This window comes from Falco punctatus (genome assembly GCF_963210335.1).
Source record: "Falco punctatus genome assembly, chromosome: 10".
In the NCBI taxonomy this organism is placed as follows: Eukaryota; Metazoa; Chordata; class Aves; order Falconiformes; family Falconidae; genus Falco; species Falco punctatus.
The window spans coordinates 21,051,362-21,075,131 of NC_137590.1; the positions used below are offsets into that span (position 1 = coordinate 21,051,362).

General features: G+C 45.2%; 2 protein-coding genes across 18 annotated transcripts in view; one reads left to right on the forward strand and one right to left on the reverse strand.

The window, feature by feature from the left end:
* LTO1 (LTO1 maturation factor of ABCE1) overlaps positions 1-17,860 on the forward strand; it is a 31,845-nt gene extending 13,985 nt beyond the window's left edge. The window contains exons 5-6 of one of the 15 annotated variants that reach the window (XR_013930820.1): positions 4-74; positions 13,237-13,739. Coding sequence is in view for 11 of the 15 variants with exons in the window: in XM_080405164.1 (XP_080261290.1) it covers positions 17,089-17,400 (312 nt within the window). In the remaining 4 variants the exon portion in view is untranslated. The other 14 variants (XR_013930821.1, XR_013930822.1, XR_013930823.1 and 11 more) reach the window with 14 other exon arrangements.
* Positions 3,301-23,096, reverse strand: CCND1 (cyclin D1). 3 transcript variants are annotated; one of them, XM_080405159.1, is made up of 7 exons: positions 22,967-23,096; positions 22,243-22,366; positions 20,536-20,938; positions 18,615-18,830; positions 17,867-18,026; positions 12,207-12,355; positions 3,301-6,715 (listed from the first exon to the last, which is right to left on the reverse strand). In XM_080405159.1, exons 3-7 carry the CDS (start codon positions 20,731-20,733, stop codon positions 6,560-6,562), a joined length of 879 nt encoding a protein of 292 aa, XP_080261285.1. In that variant the 5' UTR covers positions 20,734-20,938; positions 22,243-22,366; positions 22,967-23,096; the 3' UTR covers positions 3,301-6,559. The 3 variants fall into 3 exon arrangements, with proteins under 3 accessions (XP_080261285.1, XP_080261286.1, XP_080261287.1); XM_080405160.1 differs by lacking the exon at positions 22,967-23,096 and having other exon boundaries at positions 22,243-22,949; XM_080405161.1 differs by lacking the exons at positions 3,301-6,715; positions 12,207-12,355 and adding an exon at positions 15,500-17,036.
* Between the last annotated feature and the right edge of the window lie 674 nt (positions 23,097-23,770).

Below are 23,770 nucleotides of genomic sequence, written 5' to 3' on the forward strand. Positions count from 1 at the left end.
CAGTTCATGTCCGATTAGTCAGAGCTGAGCAGATGTAGTCAAGGTCTCATTTGACTGGGCAGTTTGGCTTTCAGGTAGGCTTCATCCCTTGACAGACATGTTAGCAGGGAAGATTGTACTGTGACTGGCCATTAACATATATTTTGAATATGATGGGAAAATAATTTTCTACTGCAGTCTTAAAGTGAGTGGACACACTGGTATTCTAGTTTTTGAGATGATATGCTACATGGTTTTTTAACTGGAAATAATTTCTTCAAGGATATTATCATAAATAAGGAAAGTAACAGAGCTGTAATTAAAATGCAAAGAGAGATTAAATTCACACAGGCAGATACTATTTTTTCCCCTTCCTTCTCTAGCAGCCACTGAACACAGCCTCCTGTGTCCAGAGAGGCAACTTGAGACAAGTAAAAAGCTGCTGTTGGTTTGGCCTGTGTATGGTAGTGACTGCTCTCTAAAAGCTTGGGGCTGTTCTGTAAAGGAATTGATGCTCTGAAGACCACATTAAAACCAGCTTCAGGAGTTCAGTAGAGGTGGTGGTGTGTACCCCAGGAGCAGATCTGTTGCCATACACAGTGGCTGGTGCTCCTGCATCAGCAGGGCCCATGCAGGGTGAGGATGCTGCCTATGTGCCTTATTCCTGATTTGCTGTGAGCACTGCTAGTAGTTCCCTCTGCAGCCAAGAGCCCTCAGGAAAATTATGGCTGTGACTGTTCAGTAACTTCCCTGAAATACAAATCGTAATTTTCATGCAGGCAAAAAGTAGGACAGATCTAAGTAGGGTTCTGCAGATGCTAATAGGGTCATCAAGAAACTATTCCCATTTTCCCTCTTAAATGTCTACTGCATTAAAGAAACAAAAGGGTAGCTTCTGCCTCACTCCTTGTCTGTACTCCTTGACCCTAAAGAACAAAATCTAAGTTTGGTATCAGTGCAATCCAGTTGACTAATTTGCAAACCTTTTCTCATCATTTGATTGGAATATTGAGTTGGAACTCGGTCAAAAGCCAGATGGGAATCTATGTTTGCCATGCCAATGCAATTGCTATTATCAATTATATTTGTGCGATCGTAAAAATGCCGTGTTTATCTGAAGAGATACACTTCCCATAAAATGGTGCTGGCAGGAATTCATTAATATGCCATCATTTATAGCTTTACTGCCTTTGTCCCATTGTAGCTTTTCAATGATGTTGTCAGGAATCTTTATCAGAGTATCTAGCCCACATGCCTGGGTCATTCCTATGACTCCTTTGAAATAATAGCTCCAAGCTTCACTTTCTCCTCTATGTTCTGGAGTTTCTATCACTTAAAATGCCAGATGTGCTTGAATGTCAGTGCATTCTGAGTTTTTACAGTTAACAGATCTTGTTTATTGTTTAATAAAGAGTATGTGAATTTTAAGTGTTCATAAAAGGTCCAAGCTTGTCAAATCAGTCTGAATTCAGCAATGGAACTGAGGAGGTTTTTTGGGGGGTCTTTTGCAGGTTTTTCTGTGTACACAACTCAATCTGATGTAAGAAAGTACAGTCTTTTTCCCCTTTAATAAGCTACAGCATAGCCTAGCTGAACATGCATATTTTTTACAGCCTATAGTAAATTGTTTTTCTTGCTACATTCTTGTCTTTCTGCCCTTTGCAATGTGAGTAATACTGGCAGAGTTCACTTAACATTCAAATTTAGTAGTCTGCATTTAGAGATGATGTTTGAGAGAAGGAAAATGTAAATAACAGAGCTGACTATGTGGGCTTAAACCTGCTTAAGTCACAGAACACTTTGGTCAGAACACTTAAAAATTTAATAGAGCTTATAAAACAGATAGGAAAGGCAAAACCCGCCTAACATGCTCTACAAAATGCAGGTTTAAATTTCCCACTGAATCATTTTAATATTTTTATCAGCAAAAAGGTTTTTGTCCCAAATCAAGATTTCCTAAGTATGTCTTCACTCAATTTTGAAACATTTAAAATCAGAGGGGTTAGCTGTCAGTGATACGGAAGTGAGTTGGTTTTGGTTTTTTGGTTTTGCTTTAAAATATGCTGAAATTTTGCAGAGAAAGATCTGTGTGGAAAAAAGTTGTTTTTGACCAAGTCCAATTTAAGCTTGGCTTACCTGTATTTAAAGTCACTCTGAATCTAGTTCAGATCATCTCTCACTGCTATACAAACCTTCCTCAGTGGCTTACCAGTGGAACTTGACCATATTGAGGAGCTATCCCATCTTGAATGGAAAAAATCAGATCACACTATGTACCGATACTACTTTACCTACTTGATCTGTGATTTTACAGTAGGACACATGTTCGGGTTTCTGTCTGAAATGATGGGGAAACTAGGAAGCTAATACAAGCTCAATTGGGATTCTTCAGATGTGGATGGTTTGCTGTCTGTTGGTAACTGCACTGAAGCTAACTTGTTTTGCAGTAGACTCTGATTAACATGTTACGTGTTATCTCAGGAGTTTGTTTTTTCATATCCTTTGCCGTACTTCCTGCAGTCAGTTGTAAATGTGAAGTTTAGTCTAATGGGAAAATAATTTGCAACAGGAGAGACGAGCACTGGATGTTTTACATAGATTATTTTTTTAAAGGCAGAAATAACTTCATAGGAGAAATAGTCAAATACATAGATTAGAAACTTGACCATTTCCACTGAGAATAAGTTGTTTCTGCTTTGTTCAGCTCTGGTAATAATTGATAACATGCATCCCCAGTTTTCAGAGATACTTTGGAATATGAATGGGGAGACGTTATAATTTTTTCTTATTTTACTTTAAATTTTTCAGGTTTATTCCTTGTTATCTTAGTGATACAATAGTAAGATGCAAAAGCTGTGTATGAGGGGAAGGGATGGAAAAGAATGCAGGTTAACCGTACTGCTTTTAAAACAAACTTTATCTTCTGTAAAGGTATTCTAGGACACAAAACCTACACTGATAAATAAATACAAACAAGCATTCTATACTGTCCAGCACCTACTTTATTTTACCTTTAATTGACAAGAACCACCAAATGGTATTTTACTCTTAATTGCCTTTGATGTTTAAAAGAAAGTCTTCAGCAAAAAAATATTTTCCTGCTTTAAAAATACACGTTACTCTAACAGGCAGTCACCTACCCATTGCTAAAAATGCCTCTGGTTTCTTAAAATAACGACAAAGGTTTTCAGCGTTGCAACTATTATAGCACGTAGAGTCAAAACCAGAACGTGTCGTGTGGTTTACTCACTGCATCGGGTAGTTACTAGTGTTCAGCATTCATGAAGGCAATGAAAAAAAAAAAAAGACAACAAGCAGACATTGGGTTTTACCAATTTTATTTCTATAGTTTTTTTTGCTGGAAACTTGTCTGTTACAGGTCTGTTGGTGAAAATGTGCATTTCAGACCAGTGATGCCAATAAGTACAATATAAAAATGTACAAATCTGAATTGCTTGCTTACTACAGATTGTTATAATAATGTGACAAATAAAGCATCTCTGTTGGCACATGAACCCACTTATCTGGATTTGGCCTTTTAGTACATACAATATTTTAAAGAAATTTGCAGTACACACTGCCACTCAGTGTAACACATAATATAACCGACAAGCACTAACTCAATAATCATGTTTGGTTCAGAGACACAGAGATGCCACAAACAGAAGTGTTTTATGAGGTAAGCAGTAAGAAATGTTCCTGAAATTTGGACAGAATGTATTCAGTCCTCCTGGGTCCTGCGACTGCTAGTAGCATTGCAATGCTTTGTTTATGCACTATGTAGGATCTTAACTGCATTTGCCTCAAAGTGAGTTCTAATTCTGTTTTGGTTTAGCAGCATACAGGCAACAGCTAGATTATTCTTCAGCATACTCTGTTAGCTGGCTTATTTATGAGATTTACAGGCTTTTTAAATTAGCATTATGCTATAATTAAAAAAAAAAAACAAATAAACAAAAAACTAGTATATCATAACAGATTAAACACTCAAAATACTTAGAGTTCCAGAAGATAACCTATCATACCAAATGATGCGTCCCAACTGATGGGAAACCGCATCAGGTGGCATACAAGAGTTATATTATAATGCACCTTTCATATATCAATGTGGCTAATAACACAGCTTAAAACTACTATGATAATAAACCCCAGATCAGACAAAGAATCCAGCTTTATAAAATGCATAACAACAAAAAAACTGACATTACTTGATCTTCTGAAATGTCTGCTGTTTTTAAATTAATGCAACCTAGTTGCAAATCGCGAGACCCATTCAGAATAACGTTCGATGCATTTCCATTTGCAGTAGGACTATGAGGCACTGTGTACGAACATTAAAACCTGGTCTAGACACGGTTAACTGAAGTATGAGGTATTGTGAAACAGGAACCTTTTTGGAATAGAGCAGTAATCACATTAAGTAAAAATTGATCACATAAAAAATCTACAAAAAAATGATGTCAATAATATAATTTTCTATGAGAAAATTAAAACCTATAACATGGCAGTATATGACATTGTATAACAAAAAAAAACAAAACTGATCCACAAAATAGCAGCAAAACACAATGACAAAGATACAGAAAAGCAATGTTAATTTTTTTTTTTTCAAACCATGCTGGGAATTTATCCATAGCAGCTCAATAAAAATGGAGCATCCACTCCTTTTCTTTTCTTTTTTTCTTTTTTTTTTTATTTTAATTTTTTTTTCTTTTTTTCTTTTTTTGTTGTTTTTTTTTGTTGTTTTGTTTTTTTTACAATCAACACCTTAGCGGCAGTTTTCTCACATACATTTCACCATCACATTCTCCTCGAGCATCAACTTCAACAGCTATGTCCACGTCCCTTCAGCTACTTTCTAAAATAATAATAAAAAGATACATAGCCAAGATGTGCAAATTTTCTATTTGTAGCTAAATAAAAAAATGGGGCATATACTGGAATAAGAACTTCTTTCAAGTACTCCAATTTTCATATCTATTAACTATGGCGTTTTTTTTTATGGTTAGACTGCTTTTGAAAATGTATAGGAAGGGGCCAAATAGACTGCTTTGTTTTGGGTTTGTTCTCTGAAGCGTGTCCTTTTTTCTTTAATAAGCTGTGTTAAAACTGCAACATCAAGGGTAGAAAGATTTTTTTTTAAAAGGGGCGATTGCATTATTTTACAAATCATACTGGCCTTACGAACATCCTCTGCAATAAATATTCTTTTTAGCCTTAACTATAAATTATATATTTTAGTGTTTAAAAACCTTCAGTTGTAAAACATCTAGCGACAATCCTTAAACTATGTGTCCTATATGTGAACCTTTAAGGCCCCTAATTTATAAAGATGAGTTGGCACCAAAGGATTCTAAACTTCAACTTTTCTATAGAAAAGGATAGGAAGATATCCTGGCAATTTGTGAATGCAATTTCTCTCACTGGAACACAACCTTCGGAAAAAAAAATCACCTCTCCTCTAACACCATAGTTAAATGCACTTGCTTTGCAATTCCAAGTTTGCCAACAAGCACTTATATATTTCCAAACCATTCCATTAAAAAAAAATTCCCACACAATAAAAGAATGTATTTCCTATATCTAATGGACTGAAAGTGCTTTGAATGGAATGGTTTTAGAATATTACAAACAAACAAAACAAACAAAAAAAAAAAAAAAAAAAAAGACTGAACTGTGGATTGAACCTGACCATAATTAGGCTGAATATCTGCGGGGTCAGACCAGCATTTTTACACAGGTAACTACAAAAATATGAAGATTACAAAAATATAATATATTATGTCACTATTTCTGTTTCTCTTTATAATAGAGTATTGTATGAGTAGTACATTGGCCTTTCCCAACAATGCTAAGCTGGAACCCTACAAATGCCTTATGCACAGGCAATCCACAGGCACAAAAAAAAGATTAACATATAATAATGCTGCATACTAACATACACTAACTTATGGGTTACGTTAACCATTTATAAGGTGAAGAGGATAAAAAAAACCTAAGGAAATAAAATAAACATTTACAGATGAATTATAAAGTGACTAAATGCATAAGCAAGCAAGATACAGAAAAGCCTAGAACTGCGTTAAAGCTATGCTTTTTAAAGAAAAAAAAGAATATTTCATTTACTATCTAAAAAAAAGCACCCTCTTCTACTTTAAAAATGGTTGGTTGGTTGGTTTTATATGTAAGAAATCAAATCTAATACCTCCCCTGGAGACATTTTGTGTGTTAATGCCTATTTTTACAACATACAGACAAGAACACTTTAATATAAAAACTAGTTGATTATTATTGTATAAAATCCTCTATTTTTGTAGCACAAACCCCTGGGGGTAATGCAAATACTATTTTTTCTTTTTTTAAGACAGTTTTTGGGGTATTTTTTGTTTATTTGTTTGTTTGAAGTCGCAGATGGAAGGGAGACAGAGCAAGAAAAAATATAACAAGACTGGTTTTCCCTTCTGGTATAAAAATGTCCTGGAGAAAAAGGGTTTCTGGGGGGGAGATCCTGATGCTGATTCCTTCTCAGATGCCCTTTCTTTGTCTGCTTTCTCGCCAAGCAAACCCTTTAGAAGTCCTCTTAAATGTTCACATCTCGCACATCAGTAGGTGTGCAGGAAAGGTCTGCTTCATCCTCTACAGTCTTTGTTTCTGAAGATACGTTGTGCTGCTGTGCCTGACGTAGACTGGATTCAAGGAGGGATTCAATCTGTTCTTGGCAGGCTCGTAAACAATCCTAGAGAAGATTAAATGGAAGGAGAAAAAGACCCAGAGTCCTTTAGAAAAACAGTAAGATCACAGACCAAATACCATTTCTTGAAAAAGCAAGAGAAATACAATCAAGTTATTTGGGAGGGCAGCAGACTGAAAGGAGTGTGGGAGGAGCAAGAGAAACACTGACAGGAGTTGGACAGGCTGCCCTGTGTCCTGCAGGAAGCTAGCCTGCATCCAGACATGAGCAACTGACTCTTCCCATCTTCTATTTAATGGCCGAGGTGGGCATCTCCATGTGTAGTCCTCTGGACAAATCTCAACTGCGGTTTTGTTCATCTCAGCCCACAGAGGTCTACAACTGAACGTGACCGATGCTCTGCTACAGTGACACATGTAGTAACTAACCCGGGCAGAACCTTGACAGTCAGTGTAGTCTGCGCTACTACTTTTCCACCCGTGCTCTAATGCTGTTAACACAGCAGTTCTGTAGAAGTCCATTCATACTATCTTTTACCTCACTGTGCTTTATACCTTTTGAAGAGATTAGGAACAGTCTGACTGGAGTTAGTGTGAATCAATCGAAATTAAACAACTGGTAGTGCAAAGACATGAAACTGGGCTGGAGTCAGAGCTGGCCCACGATTTCTACTTTTACCAGAGAAACACTTCCACAGTACAGTCTATTAGAAGTGATGGTCATAAACAGTGATTTTCCCAGGCTCAGCTCCAGTAATACACAGTTCTTAGAAGTGATAGATACATACATCTTTAGATACACATGCCCACAGTTGGCTGCCAACGGCTGCTGTGTCCAGCAGTGGGCAGCTTAAGTTAGCTTAACATTTCTAACAGAGAACGGAAAAATGTACCGGACTGTATGACCCCAAAACGGAAAGATCTTTCAGAAGCGCCACTAAACACCTTTGCAACCACACATTACTGCCAAGCTTTCAGTTTGCTACTTCGTTCACCTTGAAATCTCAGTCAGGGTGAGATCTCTTTCCCTTGCTTCAAAAGCATTTTCTCAGAGCTTAACGTGCACACACAAGCCTACTGACTGAGTGTTTAGGAGGGTGCAAGGGCCTCGCCTCGCTGCCTGCGCGGGCTTTGCTGTGAATTAAAAGCATAAAGCACCAAGCAGGATTACATCTATGGTGGGAAAAGGCAACTTCCCCCAGACACTAAACCATACCATGAGTAGATACATCCAATTCTACTTATCAATCCACAGCAATTAGAATTGGAGAAGGCCTGTTAACTCAACCTGTCCAACTTTCTGCAAGTTACCGTACAAAATATACATCCACTGCAACGACACAGAAATGGTGCCTTAAATAGGCAAAACAATCAGACAACATTTTGCCATGCCTCCAGCATGCTGTTTACTCATATCTTTATAACAAACATTGTAAGCTTTTCCCCCAACATATTTAACTCTGTGTATTAAGGACTTTGAAGTTTCCTTTCAGTATTGCCTTTTCTGATTTAACCTATGACATGTGTTAGCCCTTGCGGTGAACCCAGTCTTCCATGATAAATTGCCGTCAAAAGTGTTAGGATGTGCATGACTGAGAATGAATGTTGTTTTCCTGAGAGGGTGACCTGCCTGCTGTTTTCTTTATTTCCCAGTTTCAATTCTGCCTTCATTCAGAGGCTTCTTGTGTGATCTACCAGCTTTTCAGTGATTCCACTACCACAAGAATCTCCTCTGCCACCAATAAGGGCACACGGCATTTGGGGTAAAATAAGATTAGAAACCCAAGCAAACAATTCTCTGCAAGTCCTTTCTGAGAGAGAGGGAGGTTAATCCTACCTCTAAGCAGATCAGACCATCAGTTACAGCTCACTGAAAACACATAACCTATGACCTTTTCTGGTTTAAACCCTAGTGTAATATTTCCTCTTGACAGAGACACACAGCGTTTTAAATGACAAAAAGAAACGCCTCATATCCTAAAGTCATCATGCCTTTGGCTCCTGCATACCTCTGGCCTTCACAATAAGATCTCTATGAAGTGCTTGCACCCCTTCGCAAGATAGGACGGATCAATCCTGACTGTAAGGCTTCTACTTGCATATCCTGTACCATGTACCTCAGTCACACTTGGAATCAGATGTATTTGAAGAGTATTATGTGAATACAGGTTTAGGTATTTTTTGTTTTACAAATCCAGGCACTTTTGAGGGTAGTTCTGTTTTAACAAGATAACATATTCAGTGTTCCAAACTGAAAGCCAATTTATTTTCAGAGCAAAATGAACCCTGTTGGCTTTTTTGGAGAGGAAGGAGAGGGTGGATTGTTCGCTTGGTTTTGGTGGGGGTTTTGTGTTTTGTTTTGCTTTTTAATCCTAACCATTTGCATATAGCATATTTGAGCTCTGGAAAGTAAAACCATTCAAAAGAATGTCTATAAATACCTATTCTCCGTCTGGAGTCCAATCATGAATAATTACATAGGACTATGTAATTTAAAGGTAATTTCTGACCGCTATTTTTTTTTTCCTGTGAGATTCTCAGGACAGCATGTTGTAACTATTCTTTTAAAACATAATCTTTACAATTTATTATGAATAGACTATGTCTTAAGCTACAGTTAAATGAACATTTTTTTTAATGCTTTAGGCATTTTTGTTCATTTCTTATTCAGATGTCTATCAGATGAATAGTTGGTCTGCAGGAATGTATCAGAGCTAGCAAAAATGACTGCAAAGTATAGAATTCACTGTGAACAACTTCACCAAAGTTTTTTTTCATTCTCAATGCTTCTCAACACTGAAAAGCAAATACAAAACTTGGGCATTACTCTGATAACTTCTCCCAACAACTTTTCTGCTTCACTACCCAAATTTTCAATGCCCACAGTTTGTTCAAGGTCATAAACCCTTCCTGGATTAATTAAGCTCCTCAGTAAAAAAAAAAAAAAACAAAACCAAAACTTGCTAGCTTAACTGATGTGGTCAAATACCTTTAACACACACAGTAGACATTAGACATGATCAGACTCCAGGGTCAGATAGTAAAGGAAACAAACAACAACAAAAAAGAAACTGCTTGGAAATCCTTTGTTACTGCCTGACCCATTCTGGCTAACAAGCACATGTTAGAAGGTGCCTCTGAGTAGGGGCAGGCAGGAGACGAATTCCAGTGTACTAACAGACAGCATGGAAACCCAATCTAATCTAGTTTAGCAAATTTCTGGCCTGGAAATGAATGTCAGGTAAAATTCAATCCATTTGGATGATGGGGTCAGGAATAGAATGATGGAAGACAGCCCAAGACTTCTAATTGTGATTATCTGACTTCTAATTACCCCTGATCAAAGGCAAAATGGGAAATTGGACTCCTACCAACGTAAACATGAACCATAAAGGAATTCCAATCAGGTGATATTCATTTTACTTTAGATTCAGCTTTCTTTGAGACTAAAGGTAAAAAAGTGTAATTACATAACCTGAAATCCAACAGACCAGCTGCTCTAGCTAATAGATAATCAGTGAGAATGTTAGCCACAATGTTATAATGCACGCTCTTAATATTTCAGGGCAATCCAGTGTAAAGCTTATTCATTTATGCAGTCTGACAAGGGGACCCATCACTGTGGAATAACACTTCGTATACGTGCTAGTGAAATAAGGTAATAGGAATAGCATTTGATACCATGGAGATTACACAGACACATCTTATTGGAAATTCTCTATGCAGGGGAATCATGCTATGCAGGAACCAAGCAGTTTTCTATACTAAAAGCAACAGTAGCGAAAGATGCTCTTCACTTACTCCATTACAAACAGAACAGTATACATACACATATGTATAATTTTATGATGCTTATTTTCTGTAGCAACCTATACAAAAACCTTACTTATAACTCTAGCTGCTCTTACACATAAATATATTTAGCAACGAAAGCTGGAAGGGAGTTAACTTCCTTTTAAAGCCATTAACTTTAAGTTCAGGTCATACAGATCGTGGCCTTGCAATGACTCTGGACAGTAAGAAAGAAATAAGCAAGAATTCTCCTTCTTGCTACAAGTACTTTGTTTTCTTCTTTTAAAAGAGCTCTGTCATCAACTAAGTCAAGTCACGTAAGGACATGCTGTTGTTCTCCCAAGATGTGAGAGAATCTACTTCAACGCTCTGTATCAGGAACGATGAAATAATGTTGTCTGAATCAGATACTGTCAGAGCAGATAGCGAGCCCAGCATTTTTCCTCAGTACCTGCTTCAAATATCTTGCACTGGATAGTGGCCAACCATACACTGAAATATCTACATTGTTTACAAACTGACTGAAAGCATCACATGTACATACCAAACTGAGCAGCGTTTCATTTCAGCATTTGAAGTTCCTATAGTATTTAACATTTCAGCACTGGATCCATATTACTGTAGTTGCAGTAATATAAATGGCAAAAATAACCTGCTCAATACTGAATCATTGTTGAAGTGATCCAGATAATGAGCTGACATACCATAGTTGTCAGCAATTGTTTCACATAGTCTATCAAAAGTAGAATATTTTGTGAATAATTAATTGTGATGCATTCATCTTTCCAGAAATCACTCAGTGCTGTCAGCAAAATCCAGTTATACAGACCTAGTTTTGCAGTGTCTGGACTAGCACAGCTCTGTATGTATTCAAATTATTAACATGTAAAATAATCTAACAGCATCTCAGAAGTTCTGCCGCTAACCACAGAGTTGTCTTTATTTGACTCATTGTCCAGCACTTGGAGACCTCACAAGAACCTTTTTAAAGCATCTATTTATTGGTCTTCCACATTGTTACAAAACAAAGCTCAACTCTGCCCCAACTTCACACACCATTATGACATGGATCATTGACTTTAGGTCTTCCTTGTAGGCTCCCTTCCTGGCCCATTCACTCATGAAAGGTTTATTGCTCACTAGTTACTGATGTGCATCTCCTGCAAGCTGCAGGGCAAAATGAGAGTCCTGCGAGGACCATCTACCTTGTCAGAAAGTCGTGGGACAAGCATTTGTTCCGTAAAGGAATTCAATACCAGCTACTGTGCAGGTCTAGCACGTAATAAACCAAATTAGATCATTAGAACTCTTTTAAGAAGGGCTTTTTCACACCACTTGGCACAATAAAAGGCCTCAAGAATGGTCAAAGATAAGGTCAGAGATACCACGAGGTCTCCACTTTCCTCGTCTTATTTTCAAAGTTTTGTTTTACATAGACTCCTGGTTTAATTACCTACAACCAAACACAGCCTCTGCCATGCAGCGTTTCCTCTGCTTTGTCAGATATGCCTCTTACAAACATTAGAGCTGGATGTGGCATTCCTATCAGTGAATTGCAACAGCACAGTCACAGATTATTAATGGACATAACAACAGGTAAATAACTAGGACGGACACGTTCAAAAACTCCACTCCGAGGTTGGACTTTTATCAGGATTTACTGTCAGCTTAGCTACTATGCAGTAAGCAGGCATTCGTTCTTAAACTCTAAGGCAGGAGATCAACCAAGAGAAAGAGTCACTTACCGGATCACATTTGATAACTTGTGATAGGAAATGTGTGAGGCATTGATAGGAGAGGAAAGTGTTAGTGTTCCCCAGATGCAGGCCTTGCACAGCTGCTACCACACTGCCAGCTGCGATCATGGAAGGTGGGTTTGAAATAAATTTAATATCTGTATGAAGAAAGAAGAGAGAGAAAAAAAAAAAGACTGAAATGATTGCTTTAGGAGAAGCCTGCCCATATGCATACACTCTTCTACCAGCATGGCTTCAGCTGCCAACTATTGCATCCGCAGAGGTACGGAAAACTGTGAGCAGAAAGGTGCCTCCTGCTCTATAACCTGTTACAGGTCCAAACGTGTAAACACTTATCCACCTGAGCAACTGTACCTCAGCGAGTAGCTCTTCCTAGCACTAAGCCTGGGCAGCCATTCATCACTTTGAGGTATTTTTGTCATACACCAGGCCCCCATTCTTCAAATGTTAAAATACTTTGCTCAAGTCAATAATGCCACCGGGGTCAATGGCATAATACATCTGAGAAAACCTGCTCGCATTCTTAAGTCTTCTGCAGGATCAGATCCTAGGTGCGTCCTAACCAGGAGTCCTCGGGCCCTTTAAAGCAGAAACCTTTACACTGACATTCAAAGGGATATAGCTTTAATGAACAACATCAACAAAAAGAAAGAAAAAGACTGCTTAACCCTGTCAGGAGGCAGATAATCCATATTTAAATTAAGGTTTCATCTTAAAAATGCTTTGTCTCAACCTAGTCTCTTGTCAGTGGCTGCCATCCATCCTGGCAACAGGGATTTAATGTAAATGTGGCATAACTAAGTGACGGGGGTCCCAAGAATTGGCGGACAATCAGTTACATTCTGATGTGACACCATGCTGACAAGAGGCTGGGCCCCCTTCCAGACTGCATTGCTGTAGGTCTCTCCACAAAGCCACTCCCATGATTCCTTAAGGGGCTATCTCTGCCATTTAGCATGTTTTTCGTTTGGGTTTTGTTTCGTTTTGTTGTTTGGTTGTTGTTTTTTTTTTTATCAAGAGCAATCCACATTTTAATGCTAAGACTTCTGCTGAACCGGAATGCGTTTGATCCATGGCAGTGTACACCTTGGAGGAGACTCAGAAACACAGGGAAGTGGAACAACTAAACGTCCAATTTTGTGAGGAAGAAAGGGAAATGCCACATTATACACAAGAACCTGAGATACATTCCTTCAGCTTTTATCAGAATGCAACTTCCTCTGGGCTGAAAAAACATAAACCATCTGTCAAACTCTTGAATGAAGTCAAAGGAATGGACAGCTTAGAGGACTCACTGGAACAGTTTAAGTATTAAATCATGCATCTCCTTTATTATGATAAAGTAACTTTTGTGTAAATGTTTTACCAGCGAAACTAAAGACTTTGGGACTCTGAAAGTCCTCTCTCTGACTCTACGCATATACCTCTGACACCCCATTTTATCCCTGACCAATACCCACCTTCAAAGGGGCATTTCACCTGGCCTTCTGTGAACCTTCAAAATTAAGCTGATAGGATGAATTGTGGCCAAACTTGCATGATGCACTACCAGCGAAAAGGCAAGCTTGATCTCAAGTAATCTCATTTACATCACCATGCTTAAAATAAATTTAGGTTATCCCCTTTTCCTCATCCGCCCATTTCTGGGCAGATACAAATACACCCACCTTCTAGCAAGCTTTGGTCACTCCCCAAAGTCAGAGTAGTCCAGACTGCATGCTTTTGACGCTATACACATACCAAAGCCAGTCCCCTAACTGAAATGCTGACACACAGTTGCAGGTGGACTTCAGAAATGCTGTGTTTCGGTGGGTGAGCATGAATGCCACCAGGACTGGGTTGCTCAGAAGGGTACGGTGGCAGCGTGTTCGCGACACTATTTACTGAGCTCCACAAACAGAACATGACCAAAATGTGTCAGTTTAATGAGTCTGTCCTGACAGGATCACGTTTGGGATTAATATTTGCGTTCTTCTTTTAAAGGGAGCAGTAAACAAGAACATGAATTCATAGTCACACCCTCATTCTTTCCAAGGTGGAAAAGTGATAATGAAGTTTAAATGACCAGTTTGTGTCTGTCCCTATAACCACTCCAGACAAGCAGCATGGACTGCCTTTTTGTTGCAACTCAACAAGGAATTATTTGTGGCAGAGGCCACTAATTTCAGCATATTAATCAGGGGGCCCCTCTCGCCTGTAATTGGATGCCCCCAAGTGAAGAGTGTGGCATCATTGTCAGCCTCCATCGCCTCATCTTGCGCTATTGAGCGCTCAGGAACAAGGGGGCTTCGGTGAGATGAATTAGACCTGACACAGCCACAATGGGGTAGGGGGCCCCATCAATTGAAGCACACATCCCCAGTAGCCTATCTGAGACTTCATCCAAAAAGAATAAACAACTTCAGCGTTGTTAAAAAGAGAGAGAGGGAGAGAGAGAGGGGAGGGGGAGGAGAGAGAAGAATGCCAGCCACCCTGAAGGGAGGACAAAGCAGGCATATAGGCACTGCAGCGCTTTAAAAAAAATTCCTAACAAGGCGAGTCACCCCTTTTCCTTTTTAAATGGAGCAGCAATTCCATCCGTCTGGAGAGCTGGGGGCTATGAATGAAAATCTTTTCATTGAGGCAAATCAAAACTGCGAACATAAATCACTTGCTGCAAGATGCAACAGGTTCCAACTGGTCACATACCTTGAGACTTCCAATTTTATAAAGGCCAGAGAATAGGAGAATTGTAACACGCTTGTTTCAAAGGGGGATCTTTCTTTCTGCATCGCAGAGGAGGAAAGCAACCAACAATAATAATAATAATATAAAAGGAGCCTGGTATGTTTTGATAACCAGAGGAACATAATGAAATGCTGAAGCTCCAATATTTGTTGCTATTCATTGTTATACTTGTATAGAGCTGCAGTTCTCCCTCAACACTGGTCTTAACTTGGGCCAAAAGAGGCCTGCTTCCTTTTGAGCTCTCCCTGCCTTGCTCGGCCATGCCAAAGCCCCATTCATTAAGCTCAATTATGTGTTAACTTCAAACAACCCCTGGTAATTTTTTTTTTTTTTTGCTTTTGCTTTTTCTCCCGAACCTACCACAGCACAAAGACATCCTTTGGTGAAAATGGATTTTTCAAAACTAAACCAAATCAAACAAATCCACTTCTACTAGCCAGACAACTGAAGAGGGAGCTTAGAAGGAATTCCCCTCAACTTCACCTTGCAGCGTAACCTTCTCTTTCTGGAGCAAACACATACACACTCATCTACAAACACTTCCACAGCCTTCACCTTGTTAAGCCAACTGGCGGAGATTTTATTTTCTAAGCAAGCATTATTTTGCCATCTTTTCTTAGGAGATCCTCCTCTACAGTAGAGGACACGGGCTGTACTTCAAGCAAAAGATATACTGCACTTGCCCCTGAGGCCACTTAAGCCGAGTGTCAGTGTTTCCAGTGGACTTTGGATTGGGCCCCACAGCATCCAGGCAGCACAATGCATTTGCAGTCCATCTAGGTTCATTTTGGCAAGGGGAAATACAACACAACTCAGCAACAGCAAAGCAAAGTCCAGATGCTACTTAAGCCACATGTGATCTTCACTAGCCAACAAAGAAGTCATGAGGAAAGCAAAAGGTAGAGAAAATCCTGACATCCAAAAACAACAATAAAAATACAGAGCCTAGTGGCAGCCTTCCTGAGCGCTCTTTCCCCAGGCAATATTCCCAACTTCAGTAGGGAGCTGAAGAGGGCCCCAATTCTGGTGAGCTCAGCACTGGGGTTTTTTTTAAAGCTAAGTAAAACTCCCAGAACATGGTTCTCATTTACTGATCCATTCTCCAGCTGTGGTGTGTAGCAGTGTTAAATAAAGGCTCTGGATGTGCTTCCTAAAAGAAACATAACAACACCGACAGTAGATCAAAGTACTGGACTCTTAGCAAGTCTCCAACCTTTGAACTACTCTTGTTTTCATCCCTGTCATTGCCAACACAACAACCTAGGTTAAACATCCCCATATCCAAAGGGGAGGCTGGGTGGCTGTTCTCTTTAGCTAGCAGCCGAGGAAGCTTCGAACTTAGCAAATCACGTGCTCAGAGTCACAGTAGCCTTATCTGGTAGAATCTGGCATGAAGACTTACATCCGATTTTCCCAAAATGTTGCTGCCGGTAGTTTGAAGGCTGTTGGAAGGTTGTAGCGCTCCGAACACCAAGCATTACTCCAGGCAAGCTAACTTACGAACTGCCCATTATGCTGATGTTAGGCCCAAGATGAAGAGCAATGCCAGTGTTTATAAATTCTCTTTTATGGCTTGGTCGTTTCTATCTTTAGGCCTTGCAGTAGGGCCGATTCTGTGAAATAAAGTTTTTCTTCTGAGTGCCTGCAATCTTTCTTCAATTTTTTATACCAGATCCATCTCTGGAAAATGAACTACACAACATTAATTTGTGCCATTGACCACACACATCCCACCGAGGTTTTCAAGTGTGGATAGCTCTTCTCAAGTCCAAATGCAGGCTTGATCTCTTTCTTTTTTTTTTTTTTTTTAGCACAACTGCTACTGAATATTAATATTTACTAAAGCACTGTATCTCCTTTACACTAAGTTTTTATCAGTGTCAACAGAGTGTCTGGCATTCCTTTTTACGTGCTTACTGCAAAAGAACATTTGCTTTGCTTTTTTCTTCCTTATCCTTTTGCCGTTCCTGGCTTGGTCTTGCCATACTAAAAGAAAACGCTCTGAACTCGTTTTGTTTAAACCAGAGTATCTTCCCTCTAGAACTTCTTTTGTCCCTGCTCCTCCACTCTGTCCTGTGGGAACCATGGGATCTGGAGAACAGAAAGGCTCTTCTAAAACTTTTGTTTCCTTCCCACTTGCTAGGGTTCAGCGGGTAAAGCTGGTGCACGTACAAACGCATACGCACACAGTCCACATGCAAACATGGAACTTCAAAGCAGCAGCGCGCGCGCACACACGGTGCCCTTGAAACCAAAGCTCAGGCCTCTGCAAACCTGGCCTAGCGAACAGTCCGCGTCTCGGGAGGCCGGCCCCGCACATGGCTCCAGCACAGCACGTGGTCAGAAGGGTGCAGATGGCAGCGGCTGGGTCCTGTGCCAGGAGAGCCTCCGTGCCGCGTGGCCCTCCTCCAACCCACCAGCCACCGAGGAGAGGAGAGGGGAAGAGGCGATGTGAAGAGGGAAGTTTTAACCGCCACCCCCCCACACACAGAGCTATTCACAAGCCAAATCTCCCTCTGCCTTGAAAAACGGTTAAGAATGAATCCATGTGAAAAGGGATTCCCTGTACGGGCAGCCAGCCTTTTGCAGCCCCCCACCACCACGTAACACCCGGCGTGCAGAGGTGCAGAAATCCTGCCAGGCTGAGCTGCCACTCCACGGTTACGCTGCGAAGAGGGGGAGTACCTCCTCCTTCCCTGCCACCACCACAGACTCGATTCAAAAGCAAAGTAACTTCTGAAAAAACTTACCTCTGCAAAGTAATCCACCTTCTGCAAACAAGGGGCAATAATCGGGGCTTAAACTACCTCCCCACAGCTCTGTGGGCTCGCTTTAGACCACGGCTGCGGGAAGCTTTGCAAGCCAGGGGGTAGGCGCGTGTAGGGGAGGAACACGCTTTGCTTAATGTGCAGGGCTCATACCTGTAGCGCACAGAGCCACAAAAGTCTGAGCATGTTTACGGATGATCTGCTTGGTGTCCTCTGCCAGAGGCATTTTAGTAAGGAAATGTTCAATGAAATCGTGGGGGGTCATTGCAGCCAGATTCCATTTCAGCTTATTCACCAGAAGCAGCTCCATTTGCTGCAAAGACAAGAGGGAGGGGAAGCAGGGGGGGAAGAGGAAGGAGGAGAGGGAAAATGTGGTTAGCTCCGCTCACCCGCGGCCGGGCCAGCAGTCCGCGCTCGGCCCTGCCCGCCTCCCCGGTGGGGCTGCGGTCCCTGCCGCGGGGTGCCCCGGCTCGGGCGGTGGCCGGGGGGGCACCGGGCAGCTGTCCCCTGTCGCGCATCACCCACCGCAACCCCCCGCGGGGCCGCCAGGGGGCGCCCGCGCGCCGCCCAAGCCCTGCGCTGCCGGTGGGTCCGGCCGGGGCAGCCCGCGGGCCGGACGGGGGGGAGGGGGGTGGGGGGTCCGGGGGAGCGGAGGCGCCCGGCCCGGTGCCGGCCCTCACCCTGGCCCCGCTCCCCTCCCCGCCTGCCGCCGCCGGGGCTGCAGCTCCTGCGGCCGTGGGGAGCAGCGCCCGCCCGCCGCCGGCACGGAGGCAGCTCCTTCCCCGCCTGCCCCGGTGTCCGGGGGGCTTCCTAAGCGGCAGCTGTGCTTGGGAGGCTGGGGGTGATGTTGGTTTTGTATTTATTTTTTTATTTTTCCTGAGATGATTAAACATGAAATTACCAGTAATTCGTCGGGTCTAATGGAGTTATCTGTATAAATGCACAGTTTTTCTGCGGTCAGAGGAATAGTTTCCTTCATTTTTGAAGCCACAAACATGCAGGTAGCTCCGAGCAATTGCAATCGGCTTTTCTTGAGGGGTTCAAACGACAAAAATCTGTCCAAATAATTCATAGCCAAGGGGAAAACTTCCTCTTCGCACTTCTGCTCCTCGCAGACCTAGAAAAAGGAGATCGTTGAAGAATAATTTAATAGAAGTGAAAGCTAGGCTCGCCCCACCGCCCTCGCCTTCCCTCCCCCCTCACCCCCCAGGCTTTGCAGGGCAAGGTTGAAGGAGACCATGGGGAAAATGCAGTTGGGGGAAACGGATAAATAAGGGGAAAACAGAGACATCAAAGAAAATGAAAGAGAAAGTCACGAGTGACAAAGTGGGGAGAAAAGTGGCATTAGAGATCCGCAGGGGATTCATGGTAAAAAAAAAAAAGGGGGGGGGATGTCTCGAAGAGGAGGTCTGTCCCCATCCTTCCAGCCCCTAGAACAAATTTTTTAAAAAGAAAGAAAAAGGAAAGCGGAGGAAAATGGGAGCCCCCCGTGCCTGGGGATGGGGTGCAGAGCCCGGCCTGCCCCTGCATTAATTTATTTCGCTGGTATTTTTTCATCTAATTTGCCGTTGTGCTGCCGATTCCACTCTGGTCGAGACACAAAGGTGGCGTCCAGCCTCATTTCCCCAGACGTCATCTTTTCAAAAAATATTTAAAAATATTTAAAAATTTTTTCGAGCTCTCAAAAAAGGCTGAAAATGAAGCGGCGGGGGTCCTTTACCGAGCCCCGTGTCCATGGTCCTGCTGGGGGGCTCCGGGGAGGCCCCCCGAAGTGAAATTCACTGCCTCCCTCTCTCGCCCTGCAGCACAGCCGGGCGCGACATCTCCCACAGCAAGGCTGGGCGCTGCGCTTTCAAAAATTAATTAAAAATAGATCGCGAGCGCCCAGAGCTTCCAAAAAGGCATGAAAATGTAGCCCAGCTCCTGGGGCTCCCGCTGGGAGCCCCCCCAGACGTGTCCCGCCGGGGGACGAGGCCCTTTCCAACTCGCTTTTCCCAGGCGACCCCGCAGCTCGCCGCCGCAGCACAAGCGTGCCTTTGAGGGGTGACCACAGCCCGAGCCTCTCTTCGCGCTGAACAAAGAAACTTTCACCCTGCAGCTCCCCCCAGAAACGCCGGAGCCCCTCCGGCCGGTCCCCCTGCCCGCAGCCCCCGCGGGGTCCCCCGGCCCCCGACCTCCTGCCCGCGGCCCCCTTCCTCCGCTCCCCCTGCCACACACACCCTTGGCTTGCTCCCCGAGACTTTCTTAAATTTTTCTCCCGATTAATCAACACTTTTGCTTTGCAAATAAAAGAACAAAGATGGCGCATAATACTGGCACGGGCAGCCGCTTGCATACGTGTACAAGGATATTAATTTTAAATAAAATCCTCAGAAAAAATGAACTGGCAGGCTGTCCCCGGCGGCCCCGCACGGCGGGCCGGGGGCTCGGCAGCCGGGGGGCACAGCCGGGCTCGGCTCCGCGCTCCCTCCGCCGGTACCGCCTCGCCCCGACGGCCGGAAAAGGTGCCGGGGCACCCCCCGACCCGGTCTACCGGGGGGGGGTGGGGGGGGGGGGAAGGTCCGTTCGCCGCCCCTCCGCGGCGGGCCCCGACCGCTGCAGCGGGGATAAAGCGGCGGCAGCACCAGCGGCGGCGATGGGGACCCCGGCCCGCGCCCCCCCGGTACACGCGGCCGTCTCGGAAGCCAGAGCAACGTGTGCCGCGGAACTGATTTGGGGGGAGGGGGGGGGAGGGAGAGCCGCAGGAGATGGGGGAGCAGCTCCCCGGGTTTAATTCATTTCGGTGCCGAAGCTTGCAAAGAAAATCCCCGCAAGATACAAACCTCCAACATCCAAGTGGCAACTATTTTCCTCATATATGGCAAGATTTCTTTCTGCACGCACTTGAAGTAGGAGACGGAGGGTGAGCAGGTCTCCTCCGCCTTCAGCATTGTCTGCAGCACCCTGTCATTGAGGAGGTTGGCATCTAGGTAGGCTCGTCGGATGGTCTCCACCTCGCAGCACAGCAGCTGATGTTCCATGTCTGCCTCCGTCGCCTCGAGTCAGTTTTCTGCAGCAGTACTGAGTCGCTCGCTCGCTCTCTCTCTTCCCCGTCCAGGAGTCCCTTGGATGCTGCTTCTGCTACTGCCGCTACAGCCCTCTGGAGGCTGCAAAACTTTCTAACTTCCAACAAAACTCTCCTGTATAGTCCTGTGACGTTACTGTTGTTAAGCAGAGATCAAAGCACTAGAGAGAATGAGAAAGAGAGAGAGAGAGAGCCAAAAGCAAGGGGCAGAGCCCTAAAGCCATCCCATAGGCTTCAAGTCCTTCCCCTTTGCTTAGCTTATAGAGAGCTGGGTTTTAATGCAAATGCAAATGAGACAAGGGCTTGCTTTCTTCAAGGGCAAGGGAGAGGTGGGGGAAACCCAAATTGTCTCTTCAGTGTATCATGCATAATTTTAAAAATGGAGCGAGTTCTGCAGTGGGAGCCAAATGATGAATGGGGCTAGGCCACACACAGACACGCAGGGATATAAATACGAGGAGCCTTGGTTGGGATTATTTTACTGGGGGCGCCGGGGAGGGGGAGCAGGACAGCACCAGTGTGTCGCTGTTCCTTATCAATTATTACTATTACCGTCACCAACACCTACCTGAAATATCTGTCATTTTAAAACCCCCGCTCTTTGTAGTTGATCCCAAGGGAAAAGCTTTCTCCCATTTCCTCAGTCCTATTTTTTTCCCAGCCTAGACGGTTTTGCTGCGCGCCAGAACTTTGAAGGAATTGGGGTGTCCCCCTCCAGCAAGATGGTGGTTTACGACTCTTCCTTTTTTTTTTTTTTTTTTTTTAACGTCTTTCCTTTCACTTTGAAAGTTTTACCCTCCAAAAGGGTCACGGAGGTGGCAGGGGACAGGGCGACAGCTAATCCCAGCTGCGGTCGGTGGCAGCGCATGCCAGACAGGCCGCAATCGGCACCCCACTCCCACCGTTCACAGCCACCCAGAAAAAAATACCCCAGCAGAGCAGCAAAATGGTGGCCCAAGCTTCCTCTAGCACCTAAAGGGATATGAATTGGTGGCGGGGGGGTGGTGGTGGAGGGAGGTGCTGGCAGCCGCCGGAGCCTGCCGGGGCCTCATCCGCCACGCCACGCTGCTGGGACAGCCTGTCCACGCCTGACGTGCAGTGGCGGGGCCCCACTGTAAGGAGCTCCCATTCCCCGGCTGAGCTGCCTCGACCTGAAAACACTTTGCACTGTTTCTAATAATAATGATAATAATTTTTTTTTAAAGTGTCTTCTCTTCTAGAATCCTCCCTTTTGAGAGGCTGATAGGGGAGCTCAGGGCCTGCCAGAGAATACCAGAGGTGACGCCAAAGCACCAACTGCACAGGAGACACCACCAAAATGGAGTGGGGAAAGGTGGGAAGGCCATAAATTGGGGTTCACACTGCCTTCTGCCTGCCTGCCCCTCAAAACCTGAGCACGCGGGTTAACCATGCCCTCGGTGCTTTGGCATCCCCTGGGCACAGCACAGACAGCAGGAACACCTACCGGTGGTACGATGCTCGCGGCAGCATTGCCCACAGGCGTTGGGGCAGCGGGAGGGTCTCCTGGCCGTGGAGGACATGCCCTGGCGGCCATGCCATAGAGTCATACAGCATCTCTCCTGCATGACCTGTGGGGAAAGCAGCGTCAGTGATCACAGGGCACGCTGTTGCACAGTTGCATGTTTACGTAATTGCTTTGTACGGAACCTCTGCCCATCTTTCCTAAGTTTGCCCGCTTGCTTGACCACTTGTCTCCATTTTGCCTTTGCCTGCTAGGAGGCCATCGGAGGGCCAGGGATCTCAGTTCCCCTTGCATGCCACAGCCTGTGGGGTGAGCCGGGATGGTTCCCCGGCAAGGAGGCTGTCCCCTGCCCACACCCCTCCGCCGGGCCGGTGGGTGCTCTCTGTGCAGGACGTGCACCGGTTTTCATAGCTTTGCCCAGCCGGGGAGGCTTTAATTTTTAATGAAGAAACACGCCACGACCCTGTGCCCCTGCACTAGTGCTCGGCCTGCCTGCGATGCACAACTGGGGGATAACTGACCGCCCTGCAGCCCCAGCACCTTCCCAGGGCGCAGCGGGCTTGGGGGTGCAGGGAAAACCCTTGGGGGGGCGCCGGTCCCACGGATCGCGCCAGCTCTCGGCCTCCAGACATGTGCTCCCGGCCACGTCGCCGCACGGGCTCCCTTCTCCCAGCCCGGCGCTACACCCCGCCGCCGCGCCCCTCACCCTCCCGCTGGGGTGGGCTCTGTGAGGGGGGTCCCCGTGTGCCCCCCTCCCCCGGCTTTCATTCACACGGCTGCGGGCTGGCGGTGCCGGCGGCGGGAGCGGCCTGGCCCGCGGCCCGGGGAGCCCCCGGCGGGCGGCGCGGGGCGGTGCGGCCGCAGGAAGCGGCCATTAGCGGGAGCCAATGGGGGCGCCGGGCTGTTACCAGGCGGGACGGGCAGATCTCGGCGCCGGGCTCGCCCGGGCCCGCCGAGACAAAGAGGACTGGGCGCAGGGGCCAGAGCCGCTGCCGCCGGGCCGGACCCTCAGTCTAGCCCCGCGCTCGCCCCGGTGGCCGCAGCTGCCCGGCCCAGGGGAGCGGCGCCGCTCGCCCCCGCCGCTCGGGGCCCGCCCCGCCACCCGCCCGCTGGGCGGCGGAACGGGGCTCCGGCAGCGCTCGCTCCTCGCCCCGCACTGCCGCCGTCCCCCCCCGCCGTACTCCCGCGGGCCCTCAACCGGCAGCGCCCGCCGGAGCCCCCGGGGGTGCCTGCAGCGCGGCGGCTCTGCTCCCCGCCCCGGGGCTGCGTGCTTAACGGGCGTGCCGCCTCCTGCCCCGCCGCTAGCGCGCCCAGCCCGCGGCGCTGCCCCGCTGCTCCCAGGGGCGGCCGCCGCCGCCGCTCGCGGCCCCAGGGGCTTCCGAGGGCGCTTCCTTCCTGCCCGCCGCCCTCCCCGCCCCGCGGCGCCCGCTGCCGGGGCCGCCGCTCCCGGCCGGCACTTTCTCATGATGTCATCCCGCCCCGCGCGCCGCGCCGGCCCCGCCGACAAGGG